Consider the following 23,889-nt stretch of genomic DNA (forward strand, 5'->3'; position numbering starts at 1 on the left):
GGGTAACAGTTGTGTGCTTTGCAAATTACAATACGATTGATGGTATTATGGTTATAGTTTAATACTTTGCAACAAACAAATGATAGTATTATGATTAAAGTTTTGTTCTTTGCAACAAACAAAACTGATAGTATTATGATTAAATTTTTGTGCTTTGCAACATGATTTATGTTTTTTTTTTTTTCAATTGTGTTTGGAAAATTCAGCGATTCAAAAAAATTGAAGAGAAAGACCGGATTAGTGATTTGCCAGATGAACTCCTGTCAAAATATTGTGGCAAGATTAACATTGAAGGAAGCAATAACTACTAGCATCCTTTCAAAGAGATGGGCTGATGTATGGGTATCATACCCTATTCTTGACTTTGGATTTCTTAAGAAAACCTATTATACTGAAGTACTTGTGCATAGAGTCAACAAAGTTTTGGAGAAATTTAATGGTGGAAAGTTGCATAAATTCAGGATTGTGCACCCAATGTCTGAGAGATTTAAGTCTCATATTGATGAATGGATTTCCTTTGCAACTCGAAATCGTGTTTCTGAGCTTGAACTCGACTTCGGTGGTTGGCCTAGACATGAAGGTTTTGACAATTATCATGTTCCTCTCCATGTGTTTGCACGAGAAGAGATGATGTTATTAAATCGTTCCTCTCCCAATGTTAGAAGCTTTGTGTCTTTAAGAGATCTCCGACTTAGGTCTGTAAACCTTTCAGACCAAGTATTTGACATAATTTTATACAATTGTTCCTCTCTAGAAAATTTTCATTTGACGCATAATTGTGGGCTAGTTAATGCTAAGAATACAGCTCCTCACCTAAAGCTGAAATCACTGAAGCTGCAGGGTTGTTATGACTTAAATAAATTGGAACTTTTGGCCCCAAATCTTGTGTCATTCATGTATGAAGGAGGTTATAAGGTAAGATTATGTATTAAGGATGCTCCACAGCTTGCATCCCTGTGCCTATCAGTTGAAAACTGGTTTAAAATCAGATATGCACCCGATATTTCCTAGAGGAAAAAACTTTATTTTCAACCAGTTCTCCTCTTATCTCCCTAAGCTGGAATCTATGGTTGTCTCAGTTGCTCTTTTTGAGGTAAGCAGAAGCAAATTCATTGAGCGTACTGATTTTTCTTATCTTTTGGCTACTTATGCTTACATGATGGATGGGTCTGTCATCTGTGCAGGATATGAGTAATTTTATGGAACTTTTGTGTTTAGCAATCTAAAAAACTCTGGTTGGATGCAAATTCATCTTCAATACGACTATGTTGCCAAGTAGCGGCTTTTATAATCAGTGCAGCCCCATACTTGGAGCTACTTGAGCTACATGTAAGTATTTCTTTCACATGTCAATCTGAATTCCCCTATTCCTGGTCCTAATTGATTTTATTTTTTCTTTGCGTGGCTTGTAGCTTTCACCAACAAGAGCTTCTCTCAAGGAAATGGAAGCACTAGAATTGCCGTCTATGTCTCCACATAAGAACCTTAAAGAGGTCAAGTTGTCTGGCTTTAGAGCCGATGTATATACCATAGACTTTCTTGCCTATCTTGTTGAATGCACCGATTCTCTCCAGAAGATTAATCTCAGTGCATATGCTACTGATAGGTCTGGAGATGAGTTGTTTGTGCAAAACCGTTTAAAATGGAGGGCAGATGAGGCTGAAAATTGCAAGATATGTGTGCAGGAACTCAGGAAAATATTGTATACAAATGTCCAGCTGATATTTCATGATTAGTAGTGGCTGAATTGTCCACTTATTTTTTTTATTATTTAACTAAAATATAAAAATACTGTAAATTTAGCATTTATTTGTGTTTTCTGCTTATAGAATTATGTAATCAGCCAGTGCCAAAATTGTTTCAATAATTACCCTTTTATATTATGGAGTTATATGCCATTTTCAAAATTATTTATCAGTTGAAAAGCATTCTGAAGTTTGAACTGAACTTTTAGATAAAGAACACAAGGACAACATAATATAATTAGCAAAACACCCTTCTTATGTCCGAAATTATATCAAGGATGCAGAATGAGTTAACTAATTCTATCAGTTAAAACTTGTTTAGAATCAGATATGCATGCAATATTTCCTAGAGGAGAAAACATTTTTTGAACCAGTTCTCTCCTCTTATCTCCTTAAGTTGGGAGTCTGTACTTGTCACGGTTACTCTCTTTAAGGTAAGCAGAAGCAAATTGATTTTGGCTTCTGAATTTTCTCATCTCTTTATCACATATCTTATGGATGGGTCTGTCATTTTTGCAGGATATGAGTAATCTTATTACTCAACTGTGTATTCAGAAATCTACAAAAATCTGGTGTTGGATGGATTTCTTGCATCTTCAATACGACGACTGTGCTGCCAAGTAGCTGCTTTTATAATCACTACTTGGAGGTACTTGAGCTATATGCAAGTATTTATTTCACATTTCAATCTGACCCCTAATCCTGCATTCGGTTTGCATGTGAATGCTGAATGGTATTCTCTTGACTTGATTAGTAGTAAGTGTAGTGGTTTAACAATGAACTATGCACTGGAATTGCCTTCCATGTCTATGCTGAAATTTCCAGGTATTGTGTGCTGCAATTCAAGACAGTTTTGCACCATAAATTATGTGCTAACATAAAAGGCTGTGACCAATTACCTTAATTTTCCAGCTTGAAACATTCATTTTAGACGTTATTATTCTTATTATACTAGATTATATTCGTATTTGCTACCTTTAAACATTAACTTCCACTAGTTTCACATAGAGTAAAACGATTATATATTCGTTATAATGAGTTTTGACAATAATTTTTTTTTTTTTATTTTTTATAATTATGTCATGAATATAGGCCAAATCAATTCAAGCATTTGGGGTAAACTAAAAAACATAGATAATGCATATTCGGCCTAAGTAGGGGGTGCTAATCGAGTGAGTCGATCACGAGTTGAAGGGTGCTCGACTCAACTCGAATTTTTTTTACATGGGCTCAACTCGTGTTCGCTACTCGCTAAGCACATTAGTACTCGTATCGTCTAGTAGCTCGCGATATGCTCATTAAGGTTTTGGTCAATGTAAAATTATATCTATGCCTTTGTTTTTCCCACTTTATATAAGTTTTCTTTTTATTTATCTATTATTAGAACTTTACTCATTAATTTTTGATGATATAAATAAACTCTTATTAAGTGTCAAATTTTTTTAATCATGAAAACCGTGTTTAAATTTTATATTTCTAAAATATATTATCAAGTTGCTCACGAGCCTATCGAGTCGAGTCAGAGCTTGCCTTTAAATTCATGCTCGTTAACGTCTTGAGTCGAGCTGAACATGAGTCAGCCAACTGAAGTCAAATTTTGACCGAGTTAAGTTCGAGTTGCTCGCGAGCTACTCAACTCAATTAGCACCCCTAGGTCTAGCCGAAAATCCAAAAAATAAGGTCTGACCATCTAGATTCGAGTAAGCCAAATTTGAAATTTCACCCGTATAACGTATCAACATCCTAATTTCTCATAACCGTTACTCTTTTTTTTTTTCTTCAAAAAAAAGGAACTCAAAACCGCTAATTGATGTTGAGAAACACTATAATTTCTTCTAAATAAGTAAATAACAACAACCACTACCGACATGGTAGATCGAATGATCGATTGAGAAAAATAATTTTAAATTTCCGTCAAAAATTCCCCAAACCCAAAATCATCTTCTTCACTCTCACTCTCATTTTACACTCAAATACACCTTTTCTCTGATAATTGCAAAAACCCAGATTCTGAAATTCGGGTTTGAATCATCCATTGAAAAGGGTATATTGAGATCTCTGAAGAAGTGCAACAATGGCGGTTGCTGAGAGAGGAGGAAGAGGTGGGTCCGGGTCGGGTTTGATGGGTATACGAAGCATAATGTCATACCCGATATTCCGTCATATTCTCTCTCCTCTTCCTTGCTACTCTTAACTCTTCTTCACATCTTCTTATCCATCTTCTTCAGATCCTGTATGTTTTCTTTACTCTTGAAAGTTGCTGCCTTTTTTTATTGTTCTTATTGATTTTATGATTTATGATGCTGTTTTTGTGCTTGTTACATGATTTTATTAGCTCATTGAATTTGTTGGATTTTGTTTTTTTTTTTAAATTTTTTTTTACTTTTTAGAATCAGATTCTGTTAATTTAGACAGTAGTGAGTGATTATGTAGGGAAAATAATTCATTTAATTGAAATTGAGTTTCTTTTCTTTTAAATAGTGTACATTGAACTGACTATGAAGACTGAGCTTGTTCTCTGTTAATGGGTGGGATTTTGCAGTAGAATGTGTTTGAGGAATATTTGGAAAAAATTGCTGGATAGATTTGTTAAGGGGAATGTTAGGGTTTGTTTAATTGTTTTCTCTCCTATAGTTTAGAATGGATTAATGGAGGGAGTGGAATTTTGATGTGAAAATGGTATGTAGTTTTGTAGGATAAACATGAACCTAGCTTGCTCTCGTCTCCTGTATGTTTTATTATCGCGGCTAGATAAATTGGTGGCTGTTGGAATTTGTACAGATTATGGAGATTGGAATTGGATTTTTTCTTATGATTTGGTGGCTGAAACTGGAATTGCCAACAATTGGATTGCATTTATTCATCGGTCATTTTTAGCTTTGAAGTTAGATCCGCTGAGAACTAGGCTGGACTTGATTTACAAACAAGCCCGTGATCATTTCATGCTTGTTAATTAATGCCTATGCTGCCTATGCACAACAGCTGAAACTCGGGGTAGCTAAAGTTTTTTGATGAGTTAGCCCAGAATTTTTAAAAATACGTTGTCTAAACTAGCTTGCTGTGCTGCTTTGTTTGAGACTAAAGGCACTGTGGATGAGGATGTCTTGAGGCAATTTGAGAAGGAAGTGAAGGTTGCAAGGTTGATGATTGATTGCTGAAGTGAAAGAGTCGTATGACAATCAATTAAATTGCACCACAATGTTTATGAGCAGTTTGTTAAAGCGAAAAACGAACGGTGCAATTACAAGCTACATTGCTGCGAAATCTGTGCCTAAAAGTTAGCATTCTCTTGCTTGAGGTTTGTTGTAGAGAGATTTGCCCAAGTATCAGGATGAAGAGCCGAAACCTGAGTTTGAGGACCCAACCTTGTATCATTATGCGATATACTCAGAGATTGTCATTGCTGTATCAGTTGTTATGTATTCAGTGGTGAAGAATGCAAAAGAGCCATGGAAGCATGTTTTCCATGTGGTGATAGATAGGAAGATTGTTGCGGCAATGAAGGTTTGGTTCAAGATGAGACTTTGCACAGGGGGAGCCCATGTTGAAGTGAAACCAATGGAAGACTTTCAGTGTCTGAGGATAAGCATTCACCAACAAGACCAGCCAAAAAAAAAAAAAAAGACCAGACAAAGCGAACCCATCTTATGGACCATTGCTTAGACTGGTTGAATCAGCAAAGTCACAAACTCATGACTCTGAGAACCAGGCATTAAATGCTACTAAAGATACCAAGTAGTTGCCGATGCTCAATCATTTCTGATTTTACTTGCCCCAGATGTATCCTGACCTGCACCATATTGTGCTTTTGGACGGTGATGTTGAGGTTCAGAAAGATTTGACTGATTTATGGAACATTGATCTAGATGGTAAGGTGAATGGTGCTGTTGAGAGTTACTTTGGGTCCTTCCATGGGTACTCATAGTACTTGAACTTCTTTCATAATCTAATTCGGGAGGACTTCAACCCCAAAGCCTGTGCAAGTGTGCATGGGCTTATGGGATGAACATATTTGGTCGGATGCTTAGCTTGGAGGCGTGAGAAATGCACAGAGCAGTACCATTAGTATTACTGGCAGAACTTGGTATGATTATGTCTCCCTTCTGAGCTTTGTGTATTTTACTTCAATATTTATATTTCTATGCTAATGCTCAAGTGTCTTGAGCTGGATCCTCTTTTGACTTCATTGCTCACATGATGTTTTCTAGAATGAAGACCATATCATGTGACAGCAAGGAACCCTTCCAGCTTGCTTGGCTACATTCTACTCGAAAACAAAGACATTTGACAAATCCTGACATGTCCTTGGGATTGGTTATAATCCTAGTGTGAGAATTACTAATGCAGCAGTCATGCATTTTAGTGGGAGCATGAAGCCTTGGCTTGATATTGAAAATGAATCAATAGAAGGAGCTATGGAGCAAGTATGTGGATAATGACATGGAATTCGTGCAGATGTGCAATTTTGGCCTGTAAGTGTTTACAATTCCCCTATTTCAGAAACAAGGTAATTAAAAAGTTTTAAATAGTCAAAGGTTCATCCAAGTTACTCGTACATGTTTGTTCTGCTTGCAAACCCCTCAGAAAAGTTTAGTTATGCTAACTCCATTCTTTTATTTCCATACCATAATGGTCTTACCCTGCTTGGATAATTATATATACAGATTTACGGATTGTATATTTGTAAAGACATGTGAGTGGATTTGCAAATATGTATACACCAATTTTTACCAGTGATTATGATTGCCTTGCTGTTAGTTCTTCTTAGTTGTATGTAAATGACTTTACAATAGCATAACAATTTAGATGTAAATGTAAACACCCTGATGTAAATGCATTCTTTATGCTGTGTTGAAGGAATTATCTTACTAATCTCAGTAGCATTAACAATTTCAACTAAGATATATGAACCAAGTAAGTAGATCACATAAAGCTATAGTCTATCATACTTATCTCCACATCCCACTTTGATAATCACCGCTCCTACACCCTTGGAACATAGAGTATGATCTCCCTCTTCTTTTCTTTGGGCGCATTCTCTTCTTTAGTAGCTTTTGCTTCGTTGGTGGAATTATCTTCCTCTGGTAAATAGCTTTTTACAATAGTTGCAGTCTCTTTACTAGCTGGGATCAGAACATAATCGTACTCCATGTTATTTTTCTCTACAGTTTTTTTGTCATCTTCACTTCGAATCATGCACATTCTGTGGGCTGCTAGAAGTTCCTTTGCTTCAACATAAAATTTTAATGAAGTTTCCATATTTTTCTGAGATGCATAAATGAGCTCCTGAATTATCTCCTCTTTTTCCTGCATAAAAACATTAGTTACCATAATCAACACACTGATCGACAAGGGCAACATTCAAACACACAATATTTTTGTTGTAACCTGTTCTTCCATAGTGGTGGCAAGATTTATTACCTGTTCTTCCAGGGTAGAGTCAAGACTTGCTGCATCAGGTATTTCTTCTTGAGATAGTCTCATGGCCTCATTTGCCATGAGCAACTTTGAAGTTACTTGCATTGCAATATTCATTTCTTCAGGAGTGGCCCATCGTAAACTACGCACTATTCCCTCTTTAATATTAGCTTTAATGAGTTCCTGAATTCTCCTCTCTTTTTCCTGCATAAAAACATAAGTTACCCATAATTAACACAATGATCAACAAGGGCAACATTCAAACACACTATATTTTTGTCGTAACCTGTTCACCTGTTCTTCCCTAGTGGTGGCAAGACTTATAACCTGTTCTTCCTGGGTAGAGTCAAAACTTGCTGCATCAGGTAGTGCTATTTGCACCGGATCCACATGTAGAAAGATACCTGTTAAATCGTTCTCAAGGTTGAGCTTTTGCTTTTTGAAGGGCATGTTTTTTTCAATTCTGATTATTGTTCTCAATACCCCTGCATGATGAAATACTAGTTTGGAGGCTTGACTGAAGGAACAGCACCTTTGATCGCCGAGGTCACAAATCAAATTAATCTGACAACAATAACTCCTCCTTCCTCCAGCGTCATCAAATCGAAACTTGTCATCGATTTCAGACAAATCAGAAGAGTGGCATACAAATTTTAAGGTACGATCATTAGCCAAGTACAGGTTTCTATTTTGTTTTTTGCAGCCTGGCATGTCAATGCGACTGTATAGGTAATAGTCTCCTGACCCGTCTTCAGCGGGTATGAACTCTGTTTCAAATGCGCTCTTCTCAGGATCTATGTACGGGTATATACGACCATCCTCTTCGCTCCATGGCCCTGCATTGTGCACCACCATTACAGCTTAATTTATTCATTAGGATTAGGATAAATAGATTTATGAAAATTTTAATTTTATTATTATATTAATTATTATTATTATTATTATTATCAACACCATACCAGTATAAAATCTGAGCTTAGCGATTCCCAAGCAACCACACTTGCAGTCAGGGATATGCTCATCAGTCTCTGCACTGATTCCATCTGCATGCAATGATTAATATTTAAACATCTGTTGTCAAATCTAAATTTTTAAATTAATAAATAAACAATTTATTTTTAAAAAAAAAGTCTTACGTCATACCAATTTTGAAACTATACGGATGATGATTGTACTGAGCAGCTTCAGGTGAACCAGAAACATTTACAACCTTAGGTCTACGAAACATAACTGAAGCACTTTTAACCCCAACAATCAATATTCTACATACTCCATCAATTAATTTCTGATCAACTAGTACTTCACTGAAATCAGAGCATTCGTAGATCTTAATGGTAACTGCATAATGCCTCTCGAGGTCTTTCTTGGATATGAGGTTGTGTAAAACCCGTTTCGCAATACCTCGAAAATAGACCTCCTTGCGGTGTTGGTTCTTTTCGACTACCAAGTCATTTGCATTAACCCCCGGCATATCTAGACGAATGTAATACCCATTTCTGATTTTCTTGATAGTGTATGCTCCTTTAGGTCCTTGAAGCTGATTAACTTGCAGTGGGTGAAATTCTTTTGATGTGTCTTCAATGCATTAATCAAAGATTTTAGTTAATCAATGCATTAATCAAAGATTTTAGTTAATCAATGCATTAATCAAAGATGTTAGTTAATCAATGCATTAATCAAAGATTTTAGTTAATACGGAGTATGCTTAAGAAACATTTTACTTTCAAGAAATTTGTTAGAGTGTGTAAATCTGTGTAGTATTCTTTACAATTCAATTCTTCAGTTTTGTATTAACAAGATAAAAAGCAAAGAATTACTAAACGCAAAGAAAATGAATTCAAACTAAGTAATCATACCATCGAGTATTATTAAGTCAGCCATTAGTTTTGAGTTTTTGCTTTTCTTCTCCGATAAAATCGCTCTTCCCAACGCACTTTTGTGTTTGTTTTTGCTTTTGATCTTTGTAATTTTAGTTTCTGTTTTTTTCTTTTTATATAGATGAATTGTCAGAAGTAAATATTTATACTGTTTGAGATAGTAGTTTAGTTAGTTACAAAGAAAAATTAACATAAAATATAATGTTTTTTTGTTTTTTTAATTGAGTCAATGCACGTCTACACACATAGGAAAGAGAGTAAAAGAGGGATAATAAAATATAAATATCAAATGTGAGTAGGGGTAAATTGGACATTTGGTGTGAACAAATGCAAAAGGTGTATGAGAGTGGTGTAATTGATTTGCAACTTCTGTGAAAGGAAGTTAGAGAGATGGAGTGGAAAAAAGTACAATGTAAGTGGATAATTCAAGGGTAAATTAGAAAGTTCAATGAATAAAATTTAAAAAAAATGAGGATAATGGTGTTTATGTACTATCCAAAAATAGAAAGAGGCTTAACATTTTTTGAGTCTCTAAAATATGAAAACAAGAATTATAATGTGACTATGTGAGACGGAGGGAGTACTAGTTTAATTAGTTCGCTCTGTGTTCACTGGCCTCACTACATGGCTGTAGGAGTACTAGTTTAGTAAGAAAGTGTAGACGTCAAAGAAAAAAAAGGGGGGAGAGAGGAGTGTGTGTCATTAATTTTTAAATAGAAAAAGTACTCGATTTGGTTAAAAGTTAAACCCATTCGTGTTAACTAATTAATAATTGTACTAATTGGTTGTTGGTGTAATGGTGATTGAGGCTGCACTTGGTAGGGATGACCGCGTGTTCGATCCCTCACAGCAACAATTGGGAGGGGACTGAAACCTAACCACTCAGAACTGAGCCCGAATCCGAATTAGCCCAAAGGGTGAAGTGGGTGGAACAACAAAAACAAAAAACTAATTAATAATTGCTATAATGCGTACATATATCATATACAAAGTAGATAGATTTTATGCAGAGCTGTCAATTCGGGTAAACGGGTCGGGTTTGGGTTGGGTTAGCGTGGGTCAGGTCAATTCGGGTTAATGTCGTAACCTATGCGGGTCGGGTTCGGGTTGGGTCATGGTTGAGTCGGGTCACGTCGGGTCATACATCTTATCGGGTTTGGGTCGGGTTACATTCGGGTCGGGTAAATAATAGGTCGAGTTTAATTCGGGTTTTTAAGGGTTAAAACGAGTTAGGGTCATTCTCGGGTTCGAGTCGGGTTCGGCTCAAGTCAATAATTTGCAGGTTATAATCAGGTCGGGTCATTATCGGGTTCGGTTCAAGCCAATAATTTGCGGGGTATAATCAGGTGGGGTCATTTACAACTCGGGTCATGTTCGGGTTCGGGTACATAGAGTAGTTTTAGCCTTACAAAGTTACGACTTTACGAGTAACTTAGAATATATTTAGCATATATTCTCTAATTATTGTATATATCTTTATTTAGCTAGTCAATATCTACTATAATAAAGATGTATACAATATAATTAGAGAATATATGCTAAATATATTCTAACACTTAGAAATGAGGAAATAGCTATAATTAGTCTATGTAAGGAGTCGTATGTATTGAACTTCTCATAGTAACTCGTTTGCACAAGCACACAACTACACAAATGACACACACAAGATGTCATTAATTTCATTTAATATAATCTTCTTATTTGCGTAGCGAACATCATATTCTTAGTAGAAATAATTTAGAAATGAGTACGTAACTATATAACTATATATTGATATGGTGTCTAAATTGAACTTAAGGTGATTTGAAATCGGGTCAGGTCAATAACAGGTTAGATTGAGTTCGAAATGGGTTAAGAACAATACGAGTTGAATTTGGGTCGAGTCAATAACAAGTCGTATTGATTTCGGGTTGGGTTAGTAACAGACCGGGTTGAATTTTGGGTCAAGTTAATAATAGGTCGGGTTAGTAACAGGTCGGGTTGAATTCGAGTCGGGTTAGTAACTGGTCGGGTTAAATTCGGGTTTAACGGGTTAAAACGGGTTTGGGTCGGGTTCGGTTCAGGTCAATAATTTACGGGTTATATTCAGGTCGGGTCATCTTCGGGTCGGTTCATGTTCGGGTTCGGGTCTCAAATACTCGGGTCTAGGGTTGGGTTCAAGTCGGGTCATATCGGGTTCGGGTCACCATTTTTTCGGGTTCAAACGGGTCAGTTAATAATCGGCTTCGGGTAAATTTTTTCGGTTCGGGTCAGCTTTTGACAACTCTAATTTTATGGAAATCAAATGTACAATTATGGGAATAATTAAAATAAAAATAACATGTGTTATACACATAACTTTATACCGAGTAGTTTAATTTCTTGAACCTTTTCAGGCATATCAGCTGGTAGACTACATTGTACGAAGTACAAATTAACTCATCATAATTCATTACTCTTGTGTTCGTAAGGTGACCTCCAAGGGTCATAAACTTTCCGTATTAGGAATTTTGGATAGTTGATGACAATGAGTCAACTCATTGACAGACACTTCAAGGATTTGATCATGTTGTGGTCCCGAATCCAACTCAATAAGTACGAGTACAAGTATTCAGTACTTCGTACTTTGTAGTTACGAGTAAATGTTAGATAAAGTTCTGACATTTGATGATGTTAGATTGAGTTCAAAAAGGCATGTTGTGGTCCCCTTTTTTAAAAATAATAAAGTAGAAATTGTTAAACCACGCCCACAAGACCACAATATTATTAATATTATTAAATTTATTTTTTTGGGTTTTTCTATATAGTAATCCTGTTAATTTCACTTTTCTACGTTGTGTTCTAACATATATCACTTTCTACACTGTAATCCTAATATACATTTTGTTTTCATACGGTAACCTTGCCGTTATTCAGCAAATTCCGTTAATGAGGTCCACTCGATTTGCGCGTTGGAAAACCTTCCGTTAAGCGTTTTGGAGCCTATTTCAGCCCTTGTGGGTACAAAATGAGCTCAGACTTGGCAAAAAATTACTTAAATGCCTCGTTTTGCTTATTAAGAAATGTCTCGACTTACGTGTTCACGTTTTAATACGCACAACGTAGTATTTACGGTAGTTCATTTATTTTAGGAAATTGTCCTTAAAAAAAAAAAAGAAAAAAAGGAAACTAGTTACTTCCTCCGTTAATGGTTATTTGCAACAATTGTACCGGTTGCGGAGGCCTAGGCGAAAGTTTTTAAACATGATTATTGAAATATAAGGGGCATATACTTAAGCACTAATCCAAATATAAAAAAAACCCACAATTAATTAAAATCACTAAACAACCAAACCCAGAACCCAGAATCACCACCACCACCGCCGAACCCACCGTAAACCACCACCACGTAAAACACCACCACCACCGAACCCACTGAAAACCCAGGCACCCACTGGAAACCACCACCAAACCCACTGAAAACTACCGTAAACCACCACCACCACCACCGAACCCACTGAAACTCCAGGCACCCACTGGAAACCACCACCAAACCCACTAAAACCCAATGAAAACAACCACCAAAATCCACTGACAACAACCACCAAAACCCCAAAAGCCCCAATTAAACCACCACGACCACGAATTGATGAATTAATTACAATTAAACCACCACCACCACGAAACCGAACACCACGCCACCCACTACCCTACGCAACCCAACACCACGCCACCGACCACCCTCAGAATCAACCACCACAAAACCTAGACCTAAACCCAGACCCACAATCACCGACACCTAGATCCACCCTCGAAACCCACAAAACCTAGATGAAGGAGGAGTGAGATTTTGATGATGAAGGAGGAGATCTAGACCACCACACGCCACCCAGAACCCACGAACCACCATCCACGCCACCCACGAACCCACCGAAAGAAGATGATGAGAGATGATGATGACGATGAACTGAGAAGATGATGGTGATGAGAGATGATGATGACGATGAACTGAGAAGATGATGGTAATGAGAGATGATGACGATGAACTGGAAGATCGAATTGGAAGAAGATGAGAGATGAAGATGGAGGAGAGAGATGAAATCTGCCAAGATATCTGATTTGTTTGGAGGAAAAGCTTAGATAATTAAGTTCGATTAGGGTTGTAGATATGTGTAGTATTATGTGCTAATAATTTTTAAGTGAGGGTATTTTGGTCATTTTGACAGAAAATGTTACTAAATTAGGAAAGAAATAAGTTTGTTGCAATTAATAGTTAGCAACCGTTTTTTATAAATGTTGCAGATAACCGTTAACGCAGGTAGTATATGATTTACCCCGTAATAAACTAGTCATAGGTTTGGTTTCCTAGTAATCGTACAAGTAGTATTTATCTTGTTATTATATTAGTTTCCTGATGTTTTCGCTATTTAATCAAGTTCAATGGACATAAATTCCAAGTAACCTTCAAAAGTACATAAGATTAAAACTAAAATATAGGGGTTTCCATCAGATTTGAAGTCGAGGAATTTCTTTTTGATTTCAGCATTAATTTATTGGTCCGGATCGAAGTTTGTATAAAATCTAAAGGCATGGCCAACTCAAGTGTTCTGGGTCATCCTCTACTTCGTAATTTAAAGGTCAGTTTAGCTTTTATTGGTGTTTTTTAACAACAAAATTGATAGTATTATGGTCACAATTTTGTGCTTTGAATCTAATTTATCGTATTATGGTTTTATTTTTGTGCTTTGTTAGAAACAAAATCGAGGGTTGCCCCAAAAAAAATCGAGGGTTATGGTTAATTTTGATGCTTTGCAATGTATTCCAATTTAGGGTAACAGTTGTGTGCTTTGCAAATTACAATACGATTGATGGTATTATGGTTATAGTTTAATACTTTGCAACAAACAAATGATAGTATTATGATTAAAGTTTTGTTCTTTGCAACAAACAAAACTGATAGTATTATGATTAAATTTTTGTGCTTTGCAACATGATTTATGTTTTTTTTTTTTCAATTGTGTTTGGAAAATTCAGCGATTCAAAAAAATTGAAGAGAAAGACCGGATTAGTGATTTGCCAGATGAACTCCTGTCAAATATTGTGGCAAGATTAACATTGAAGGAAGCAATAACTACTAGCATCCTTTCAAAGAGATGGGCTGATGTATGGGTATCATACCCTATTCTTGACTTTGGATTTCTTAAGAAAACCTATTATACTGAAGTACTTGTGCATAGAGTCAACAAAGTTTTGGAGAAATTTAATGGTGGAAAGTTGCATAAATTCAGGATTGTGCACCCAATGTCTGAGAGATTTAAGTCTCATATTGATGAATGGATTTCCTTTGCAACTCGAAATCGTGTTTCTGAGCTTGAACTCGACTTCGGTGGTTGGCCTAGACATGAAGGTTTTGACAATTATCATGTTCCTCTCCATGTGTTTGCACGAGAAGAGATGATGTTATTAAATCGTTCCTCTCCCAATGTTAGAAGCTTTGTGTCTTTAAGAGATCTCCGACTTAGGTCTGTAAACCTTTCAGACCAAGTATTTGACATAATTTTATACAATTGTTCCTCTCTAGAAAATTTTCATTTGACGCATAATTGTGGGCTAGTTAATGCTAAGAATACAGCTCCTCACCTAAAGCTGAAATCACTGAAGCTGCAGGGTTGTTATGACTTAAATAAATTGGAACTTTTGGCCCCAAATCTTGTGTCATTCATGTATGAAGGAGGTTATAAGGTAAGATTATGTATTAAGGATGCTCCACAGCTTGCATCCCTGTGCCTATCAGTTGAAACTGGTTTAAAATCAGATATGCACCCGATATTTCCTAGAGGAAAAAACTTTATTTTCAACCAGTTCTCCTCTTATCTCCCTAAGCTGGAATCTATGGTTGTCTCAGTTGCTCTTTTTGAGGTAAGCAGAAGCAAATTCATTGAGCGTACTGATTTTTCTTATCTTTTGGCTACTTATGCTTACATGATGGATGGGTCTGTCATCTGTGCAGGATATGAGTAATTTTATGGAACTTTGTGTGTTTAGCAATCTAAAAACTCTGGCGTTGGATGCAAATTCATCTTCAATACGACTATGTTGCCAAGTAGCGGCTTTTATAATCAGTGCAGCCCCATACTTGGAGCTACTTGAGCTACATGTAAGTATTTCTTTCACATGTCAATCTGAATTCCCCTATTCCTGGTCCTAATTGATTTTATTTTTTCTTTGCGTGGCTTGTAGCTTTCACCAACAAGAGCTTCTCTCAAGGAAATGGAAGCACTAGAATTGCCGTCTATGTCTCCACATAAGAACCTTAAAGAGGTCAAGTTGTCTGGCTTTAGAGCCGATGTATATACCATAGACTTTCTTGCCTATCTTGTTGAATGCACCGATTCTCTCCAGAAGATTAATCTCAGTGCATATGCTACTGATAGGTCTGGAGATGAGTTGTTTGTGCAAAACCGTTTAAAATGGAGGGCAGATGAGGCTGAAAATTGCAAGATATGTGTGCAGGAACTCAGGAAAATATTGTATACAAATGTCCAGCTGATATTTCATGATTAGTAGTGGCTGAATTGTCCACTTATTTTTTTTTATTATTTAACTAAAATATAAAAATACTGTAAATTTAGCATTTATTTGTGTTTTCTGCTTATAGAATTATGTAATCAGCCAGTGCCAAAATTGTTTCAATAATTACCCTTTTATATTATGGAGTTATATGCCATTTTCAAAATTATTTATCAGTTGAAAAGCATTCTGAAGTTTGAACTGAACTTTTAGATAAAGACACAAGGACAACATAATATAATTAGCAAAACACCCTTCTTATGTCCGAAATTATATCAAGGATGCAGAATGAGTTAACTAATTCTATCAGTTAAAACTTGTTTAGAATCAGATATGCATGCAATATTTCCTAGAGGAGAAAACATTTTTTGAACCAGTTCTCTCCTCTTATCTCCTTAAGTTGGGAGTCTGTACTTGTCACGGTTACTCTCTTTAAGGTAAGCAGAAGCAAATTGATTTTGGCTTCTGAATTTTCTCATCTCTTTATCACATATCTTATGGATGGGTCTGTCATTTTTGCAGGATATGAGTAATCTTATTACTCAACTGTGTATTCAGAAATCTACAAAAATCTGGTGTTGGATGGATTTCTTGCATCTTCAATACGACGACTGTGCTGCCAAGTAGCTGCTTTTATAATCACTACTTGGAGGTACTTGAGCTATATGCAAGTATTTATTTCACATTTCAATCTGACCCCTAATCCTGCATTCGGTTTGCATGTGAATGCTGAATGGTATTCTCTTGACTTGATTAGTAGTAAGTGTAGTGGTTTAACAATGAACTATGCACTGGAATTGCCTTCCATGTCTATGCTGAAATTTCCAGGTATTGTGTGCTGCAATTCAAGACAGTTTTGCACCATAAATTATGTGCTAACATAAAAGGCTGTGACCAATTACCTTAATTTTCCAGCTTGAAACATTCATTTTAGACGTTATTATTCTTATTATACTAGATTATATTCGTATTTGCTACCTTTAAACATTAACTTCCACTAGTTTCACATAGAGTAAAACGATTATATATTCGTTATAATGAGTTTTGACAATAATTTTTTTTTTTTTATTTTTTTAAATTATGTCATGAATATAGGCCAAATCAATTCAAGCATTTGGGGTAAACTAAAAAACATAGATAATGCATATTCGGCCTAAGTAGGGGGTGCTAATCGAGTGAGTCGATCACGAGTTGAAGGGTGCTCGACTCAACTCGAATTTTTTTTACATGGGCTCAACTCGTGTTCGCTACTCGCTAAGCACATTAGTACTCGTATCGTCTAGTAGCTCGCGATATGCTCATTAAGGTTTTGGTCAATGTAAAATTATATCTATGCCTTTGTTTTTCCCACTTTATATAAGTTTTCTTTTTATTTATCTATTATTAGAACTTTACTCATTAATTTTTTGATGATATAAATAAACTCTTATTAAGTGTCAAATTTTTTTAATCATGAAAACCGTGTTTAAATTTTATATTTCTAAAATATATTATCAAGTTGCTCACGAGCCTATCGAGTCGAGTCAGAGCTTGCCTTTAAATTCATGCTCGTTAACGTCTTGAGTCGAGCTGAACATGAGTCAGCCAACTGAAGTCAAATTTTGACCGAGTTAAGTTCGAGTTGCTCGCGAGCTACTCAACTCAATTAGCACCCCTAGGTCTAGCCGAAAATCCAAAAAATAAGGTCTGACCATCTAGATTCGAGTAAGCCAAATTTGAAATTTCACCCGTATAACGTATCAACATCCTAATTTCTCATAACCGTTACTCTTTTTTTTTTTCTTCAAAAAAAAGGAACTCAAAACCGCTAATTGATGTTGAGAAACACTATAATTTCTTCTAAATAAGTAAATAACAACAACCACTACCGACATGGTAGATCGAATGATCGATTGAGAAAAATAATTTTAAATTTCCGTCAAAAATTCCCCAAACCCAAAATCATCTTCTTCACTCTCACTCTCATTTTACACTCAAATACACCTTTTCTCTGATAATTGCAAAAACCCAGATTCTGAAATTCGGGTTTGAATCATCCATTGAAAAGGGTATATTGAGATCTCTGAAGAAGTGCAACAATGGCGGTTGCTGAGAGAGGAGGAAGAGGTGGGTCCGGGTCGGGTTTGATGGGTATACGAAGCATAATGTCATACCCGATATTCCGTCATATTCTCTCTCCTCTTCCTTGCTACTCTTAACTCTTCTTCACATCTTCTTATCCATCTTCTTCAGATCCTGTATGTTTTCTTTACTCTTGAAAGTTGCTGCCTTTTTTTATTGTTCTTATTGATTTTATGATTTATGATGCTGTTTTTGTGCTTGTTACATGATTTTATTAGCTCATTGAATTTGTTGGATTTTGTTTTTTTTTTTAAATTTTTTTTTACTTTTTAGAATCAGATTCTGTTAATTTAGACAGTAGTGAGTGATTATGTAGGGAAAATAATTCATTTAATTGAAATTGAGTTTCTTTTCTTTTAAATAGTGTACATTGAACTGACTATGAAGACTGAGCTTGTTCTCTGTTAATGGGTGGGATTTTGCAGTAGAATGTGTTTGAGGAATATTTGGAAAAAATTGCTGGATAGATTTGTTAAGGGGAATGTTAGGGTTTGTTTAATTGTTTTCTCTCCTATAGTTTAGAATGGATTAATGGAGGGAGTGGAATTTTGATGTGAAAATGGTATGTAGTTTTGTAGGATAAACATGAACCTAGCTTGCTCTCGTCTCCTGTATGTTTTATTATCGCGGCTAGATAAATTGGTGGCTGTTGGAATTTGTACAGATTATGGAGATTGGAATTGGATTTTTTCTTATGATTTGGTGGCTGAAACTGGAATTGCCAACAATTGGATTGCATTTATTCATCGGTCATTTTTAGCTTTGAAGTTAGATCCGCTGAGAACTAGGCTGGACTTGATTTACAAACAAGCCCGTGATCATTTCATGCTTGTTAATTAATGCCTATGCTGCCTATGCACAACAGCTGAAACTCGGGGTAGCTAAAGTTTTTTGATGAGTTAGCCCAGAATTTTTAAAAATACGTTGTCTAAACTAGCTTGCTGTGCTGCTTTGTTTGAGACTAAAGGCACTGTGGATGAGGATGTCTTGAGGCAATTTGAGAAGGAAGTGAAGGTTGCAAGGTTGATGATTGATTGCTGAAGTGAAAGAGTCGTATGACAATCAATTAAATTGCACCACAATGTTTATGAGCAGTTTGTTAAAGCGAAAAACGAACGGTGCAATTACAAGCTACATTGCTGCGAAATCTGTGCCTAAAAGTTAGCATTCTCTTGCTTGAGGTTTGTTGTAGAGAGATTTGCCCAAGTATCAGGATGAAGAGCCGAAACCTGAGTTTGAGGACCCAACCTTGTATCATTATGCGATATACTCAGAGATTGTCATTGCTGTATCAGTTGTTATGTATTCAGTGGTGAAGAATGCAAAAGAGCCATGGAAGCATGTTTTCCATGTGGTGATAGATAGGAAGATTGTTGCGGCAATGAAGGTTTGGTTCAAGATGAGACTTTGCACAGGGGGAGCCCATGTTGAAGTGAAACCAATGGAAGACTTTCAGTGTCTGAGGATAAGCATTCACCAACAAGACCAGCCAAAAAAAAAAAAAAAGACCAGACAAAGCGAACCCATCTTATGGACCATTGCTTAGACTGGTTGAATCAGCAAAGTCACAAACTCATGACTCTGAGAACCAGGCATTAAATGCTACTAAAGATACCAAGTAGTTGCCGATGCTCAATCATTTCTGATTTTACTTGCCCCAGATGTATCCTGACCTGCACCATATTGTGCTTTTGGACGGTGATTGAGGTTCAGAAAGATTTGACTGATTTATGGAACATTGATCTAGATGGTAAGGTGAATGGTGCTGTTGAGAGTTACTTTGGGTCCTTCCATGGGTACTCATAGTACTTGAACTTCTTTCATAATCTAATTCGGGAGGACTTCAACCCCAAAGCCTGTGCAAGTGTGCATGGGCTTATGGGATGAACATATTTGGTCGGATGCTTAGCTTGGAGGCGTGAGAAATGCACAGAGCAGTACCATTAGTATTACTGGCAGAACTTGGTATGATTATGTCTCCCTTCTGAGCTTTGTGTATTTTACTTCAATATTTATATTTCTATGCTAATGCTCAAGTGTCTTGAGCTGGATCCTCTTTTGACTTCATTGCTCACATGATGTTTTCTAGAATGAAGACCATATCATGTGACAGCAAGGAACCCTTCCAGCTTGCTTGGCTACATTCTACTCGAAAACAAAGACATTTGACAAATCCTGACATGTCCTTGGGATTGGTTATAATCCTAGTGTGAGAATTACTAATGCAGCAGTCATGCATTTTAGTGGGAGCATGAAGCCTTGGCTTGATATTGAAAATGAATCAATAGAAGGAGCTATGGAGCAAGTATGTGGATAATGACATGGAATTCGTGCAGATGTGCAATTTTGGCCTGTAAGTGTTTACAATTCCCCTATTTCAGAAACAAGGTAATTAAAAAGTTTTAAATAGTCAAAGGTTCATCCAAGTTACTCGTACATGTTTGTTCTGCTTGCAAACCCCTCAGAAAAGTTTAGTTATGCTAACTCCATTCTTTTATTTCCATACCATAATGGTCTTACCCTGCTTGGATAATTATATATACAGATTTACGGATTGTATATTTGTAAAGACATGTGAGTGGATTTGCAAATATGTATACACCAATTTTTACCAGTGATTATGATTGCCTTGCTGTTAGTTCTTCTTAGTTGTATGTAAATGACTTTACAATAGCATAACAATTTAGATGTAAATGTAAACACCCTGATGTAAATGCATTCTTTATGCTGTGTTGAAGGAATTATCTTACTAATCTCAGTAGCATTAACAATTTCAACTAAGATATATGAACCAAGTAAGTAGATCACATAAAGCTATAGTCTATCATACTTATCTCCACATCCCACTTTGATAATCACCGCTCCTACACCCTTGGAACATAGAGTATGATCTCCCTCTTCTTTTCTTTGGGCGCATTCTCTTCTTTAGTAGCTTTTGCTTCGTTGGTGGAATTATCTTCCTCTGGTAAATAGCTTTTTACAATAGTTGCAGTCTCTTTACTAGCTGGGATCAGAACATAATCGTACTCCATGTTATTTTTCTCTACAGTTTTTTTGTCATCTTCACTTCGAATCATGCACATTCTGTGGGCTGCTAGAAGTTCCTTTGCTTCAACATAAAATTTTAATGAAGTTTCCATATTTTTCTGAGATGCATAAATGAGCTCCTGAATTATCTCCTCTTTTTCCTGCATAAAAACATTAGTTACTCATAATCAACACACTGATCGACAAGGGCAACATTCAAACACACAATATTTTTGTTGTAACCTGTTCTTCCATAGTGGTGGCAAGATTTATTACCTGTTCTTCCAGGGTAGAGTCAAGACTTGCTGCATCAGGTATTTCTTCTTGAGATAGTCTCATGGCCTCATTTGCCATGAGCAACTTTGAAGTTACTTGCATTGCAATATTCATTTCTTCAGGAGTGGCCCATCGTAAACTACGCACTATTCCCTCTTTAATATTAGCTTTAATGAGTTCCTGAATTCTCCTCTCTTTTTCCTGCATAAAAACATAAGTTACCCATAATTAACACAATGATCAACAAGGGCAACATTCAAACACACTATATTTTTGTCGTAACCTGTTCACCTGTTCTTCCCTAGTGGTGGCAAGACTTATAACCTGTTCTTCCTGGGTAGAGTCAAAACTTGCTGCATCAGGTAGTGCTATTTGCACCGGATCCACATGTAGAAAGATACCTGTTAAATCGTTCTCAAGGTTGAGCTTTTGCTTTTTGAAGGGCATGTTTTTTTCAATTCTGATTATTGTTCTCAATACCCCTGCATGATGAAATACTAGTTTGGAGGCTTGACTGAAGGAACAGCACCTTTGATCGCCGAGGTCACAAATCAAAATCTGACAACAATAACTCCTCCTTCCTCCAGCGTCATCAAATCGAAACTTGTCATCGATTTCAGACAAATCAGAAGAGTGGCATACAAATTTTAAGGTACGATCATTAGCCAAGTACAGGTTTCTATTTTGTTTTTTGCAGCCTGGCATGTCAATGCGACTGTATAGGTAATAGTCTCCTGACCCGTCTTCAGCGGGTATGAACTCTGTTTCAAATGCGCTCTTCTCAGGATCTATGTACGGGTATATACGACCATCCTCTTCGCTCCATGGCCCTGCATTGTGCACCACCATTACAGCTTAATTTATTCATTAGGATTAGGATAAATAGATTTATGAAAATTTTAATTTTATTATTATATTAATTATTATTATTATTATTATTATCAACACCATACCAGTATAAAATCTGAGCTTAGCGATTCCCAAGCAACCACACTTGCAGTCAGGGATATGCTCATCAGTCTCTGCACTGATTCCATCTGCATGCAATGATTAATATTTAAACATCTGTTGTCAAATCTAAATTTTTAAATTAATAAATAAACAATTTATTTTTAAAAAAAAAGTCTTACGTCATACCAATTTTGAAACTATACGGATGATGATTGTACTGAGCAGCTTCAGGTGAACCAGAAACATTTACAACCTTAGGTCTACGAAACATAACTGAAGCACTTTTAACCCCAACAATCAATATTCTACATACTCCATCAATTAATTTCTGATCAACTAGTACTTCACTGAAATCAGAGCATTCGTAGATCTTAATGGTAACTGCATAATGCCTCTCGAGGTCTTTCTTGGATATGAGGTTGTGTAAAACCCGTTTCGCAATACCTCGAAAATAGACCTCCTTGCGGTGTTGGTTCTTTTCGACTACCAAGTCATTTGCATTAACCCCCGGCATATCTAGACGAATGTAATACCCATTTCTGATTTTCTTGATAGTGTATGCTCCTTTAGGTCCTTGAAGCTGATTAACTTGCAGTGGGTGAAATTCTTTTGATGTGTCTTCAATGCATTAATCAAAGATTTTAGTTAATCAATGCATTAATCAAAGATTTTAGTTAATCAATGCATTAATCAAAGATGTTAGTTAATCAATGCATTAATCAAAGATTTTAGTTAATACGGAGTATGCTTAAGAAACATTTTACTTTCAAGAAATTTGTTAGAGTGTGTAAATCTGTGTAGTATTCTTTACAATTCAATTCTTCAGTTTTGTATTAACAAGATAAAAAGCAAAGAATTACTAAACGCAAAGAAAATGAATTCAAACTAAGTAATCATACCATCGAGTATTATTAAGTCAGCCATTAGTTTTGAGTTTTTGCTTTTCTTCTCCGATAAAATCGCTCTTCCCAACGCACTTTTGTGTTTGTTTTTGCTTTTGATCTTTGTAATTTTAGTTTCTGTTTTTTTTCTTTTATATAGATGAATTGTCAGAAGTAAATATTTATACTGTTTGAGATAGTAGTTTAGTTAGTTACAAAAAAATTAACATAAAATATAATGTTTTTTTGTTTTTTTAATTGAGTCAATGCACGTCTACACACATAGGAAAGAGAGTAAAAGAGGGATAATAAAATATAAATATCAAATGTGAGTAGGGGTAAATTGGACATTTGGTGTGAACAAATGCAAAAGGTGTATGAGAGTGGTGTAATTGATTTGCAACTTCTGTGAAAGGAAGTTAGAGAGATGGAGTGGAAAAAAGTACAATGTAAGTGGATAATTCAAGGTAAATTAGAAAGTTCAATGATAAAATTTAAAAAAAATGAGGATAATGGTGTTTTATGTACTATCCAAAAATAGAAAGAGGCTTAACATTTTTTGAGTCTCTAAAATATGAAAACAAGAATTATAATGTGACTATGTGAGACGGAGGGAGTACTAGTTTAATTAGTTCGCTCTGTGTTCACTGGCCTCACTACATGGCTGTAGGAGTACTAGTTTAGTAAGAAAGTGTAGACGTCAAAGAAAAAAAGGGGGGAGAGAGGAGTGTGTGTCATTAATTTTTAAATAGAAAAAGTACTCGATTTGGTTAAAGTTAAACCCATTCGTGTTAACTAATTAATAATTGTACTAATTGGTTGTTGTGTAATGGTGATTGAGGCTGCACTTGGTAGGATGACCGCGTGTTCGATCCCTCACAGCAACAATTGGGAGGGACTGAAACCTAACCACTCAGAACTGAGCCCGAATCCGAATTAGCCCAAAGGGTGAAGTGGGTGAACAACAAAAACAAAAAACTAATTAATAATTGCTTATAATGCGTACATATATCATATACAAAGTAGATAGATTTTATGCAGAGCTGTCAATTCGGGTAAACGGGT

At 35.9% G+C, this 23,889-nt stretch overlaps 2 protein-coding genes, 1 long non-coding RNA gene and 2 pseudogenes across 3 annotated transcripts; all 5 read left to right on the forward strand.

Annotated features, from left to right (window-relative positions):
* Nucleotides 1-252: 252 nt before the first annotated feature.
* On the forward strand, nt 253-851 carry LOC110692232 (F-box/LRR-repeat protein 25-like). Its single transcript, XM_021869225.1, has 2 exons — nt 253-695; nt 806-851. The coding sequence occupies exons 1-2, from the start codon at nt 253-255 to the stop codon at nt 849-851; spliced, it is 489 nt and encodes a 162-aa protein (XP_021724917.1).
* A 390-nt stretch (nt 852-1,241) lies between these two features.
* Nucleotides 1,242-1,883, forward strand: LOC110692231. Its single transcript, XR_002505426.1, has 2 exons — nt 1,242-1,329; nt 1,413-1,883. It is a non-coding gene; the product is annotated as an uncharacterized LOC110692231 (long non-coding RNA).
* Nucleotides 1,884-3,441: 1,558 nt separating this feature from the next.
* LOC110692228 lies at nt 3,442-7,012 on the forward strand (annotated as a pseudogene).
* A 6,083-nt stretch (nt 7,013-13,095) lies between these two features.
* LOC110692229 (F-box/FBD/LRR-repeat protein At1g13570-like) lies at nt 13,096-15,573 on the forward strand. The gene is made up of 4 exons (XM_021869224.1): nt 13,096-13,635; nt 14,033-14,917; nt 15,009-15,155; nt 15,239-15,573. The coding sequence occupies exons 1-4, from the start codon at nt 13,588-13,590 to the stop codon at nt 15,560-15,562; spliced, it is 1,404 nt and encodes a 467-aa protein (XP_021724916.1). The 5' UTR covers nt 13,096-13,587; the 3' UTR covers nt 15,563-15,573.
* A 1,695-nt stretch (nt 15,574-17,268) lies between these two features.
* Nucleotides 17,269-20,331, forward strand: LOC110692230 (annotated as a pseudogene).
* Nucleotides 20,332-23,889: the final 3,558 nt, after the last annotated feature.

This window comes from Chenopodium quinoa, unplaced genomic scaffold (assembly GCF_001683475.1).
Source record: "Chenopodium quinoa cultivar QQ74 unplaced genomic scaffold, ASM168347v1, whole genome shotgun sequence".
Classification (NCBI taxonomy): domain Eukaryota; kingdom Viridiplantae; phylum Streptophyta; class Magnoliopsida; order Caryophyllales; family Amaranthaceae; genus Chenopodium; species Chenopodium quinoa.

Excerpts from the sequence above, each read along its gene's own strand:
- LOC110692229 (XM_021869224.1), top strand. The coding sequence starts at position 13,588 with ATGGCCAACTCAAGTGTTCTGGGTCATCCTCTACTTCGTAATTTAAAG. Across the intron at positions 13,636-14,032 it reads CTCTACTTCGTAATTTAAAG|CGATTCAAAAAAATTGAAGA; the intron begins GTCAGTTTAGCT and ends TGGAAAATTCAG. Across the intron at positions 15,156-15,238 it reads TGGAGCTACTTGAGCTACAT|CTTTCACCAACAAGAGCTTC; the intron begins GTAAGTATTTCT and ends CGTGGCTTGTAG.
- LOC110692232 (XM_021869225.1), top strand. The coding sequence starts at position 253 with ATGAACTCCTGTCAAAATATTGTGGCAAGATTAACATTGAAGGAAGCA. Across the intron at positions 696-805 it reads TTAAGAGATCTCCGACTTAG|CTCCTCACCTAAAGCTGAAA; the intron begins GTCTGTAAACCT and ends CTAAGAATACAG.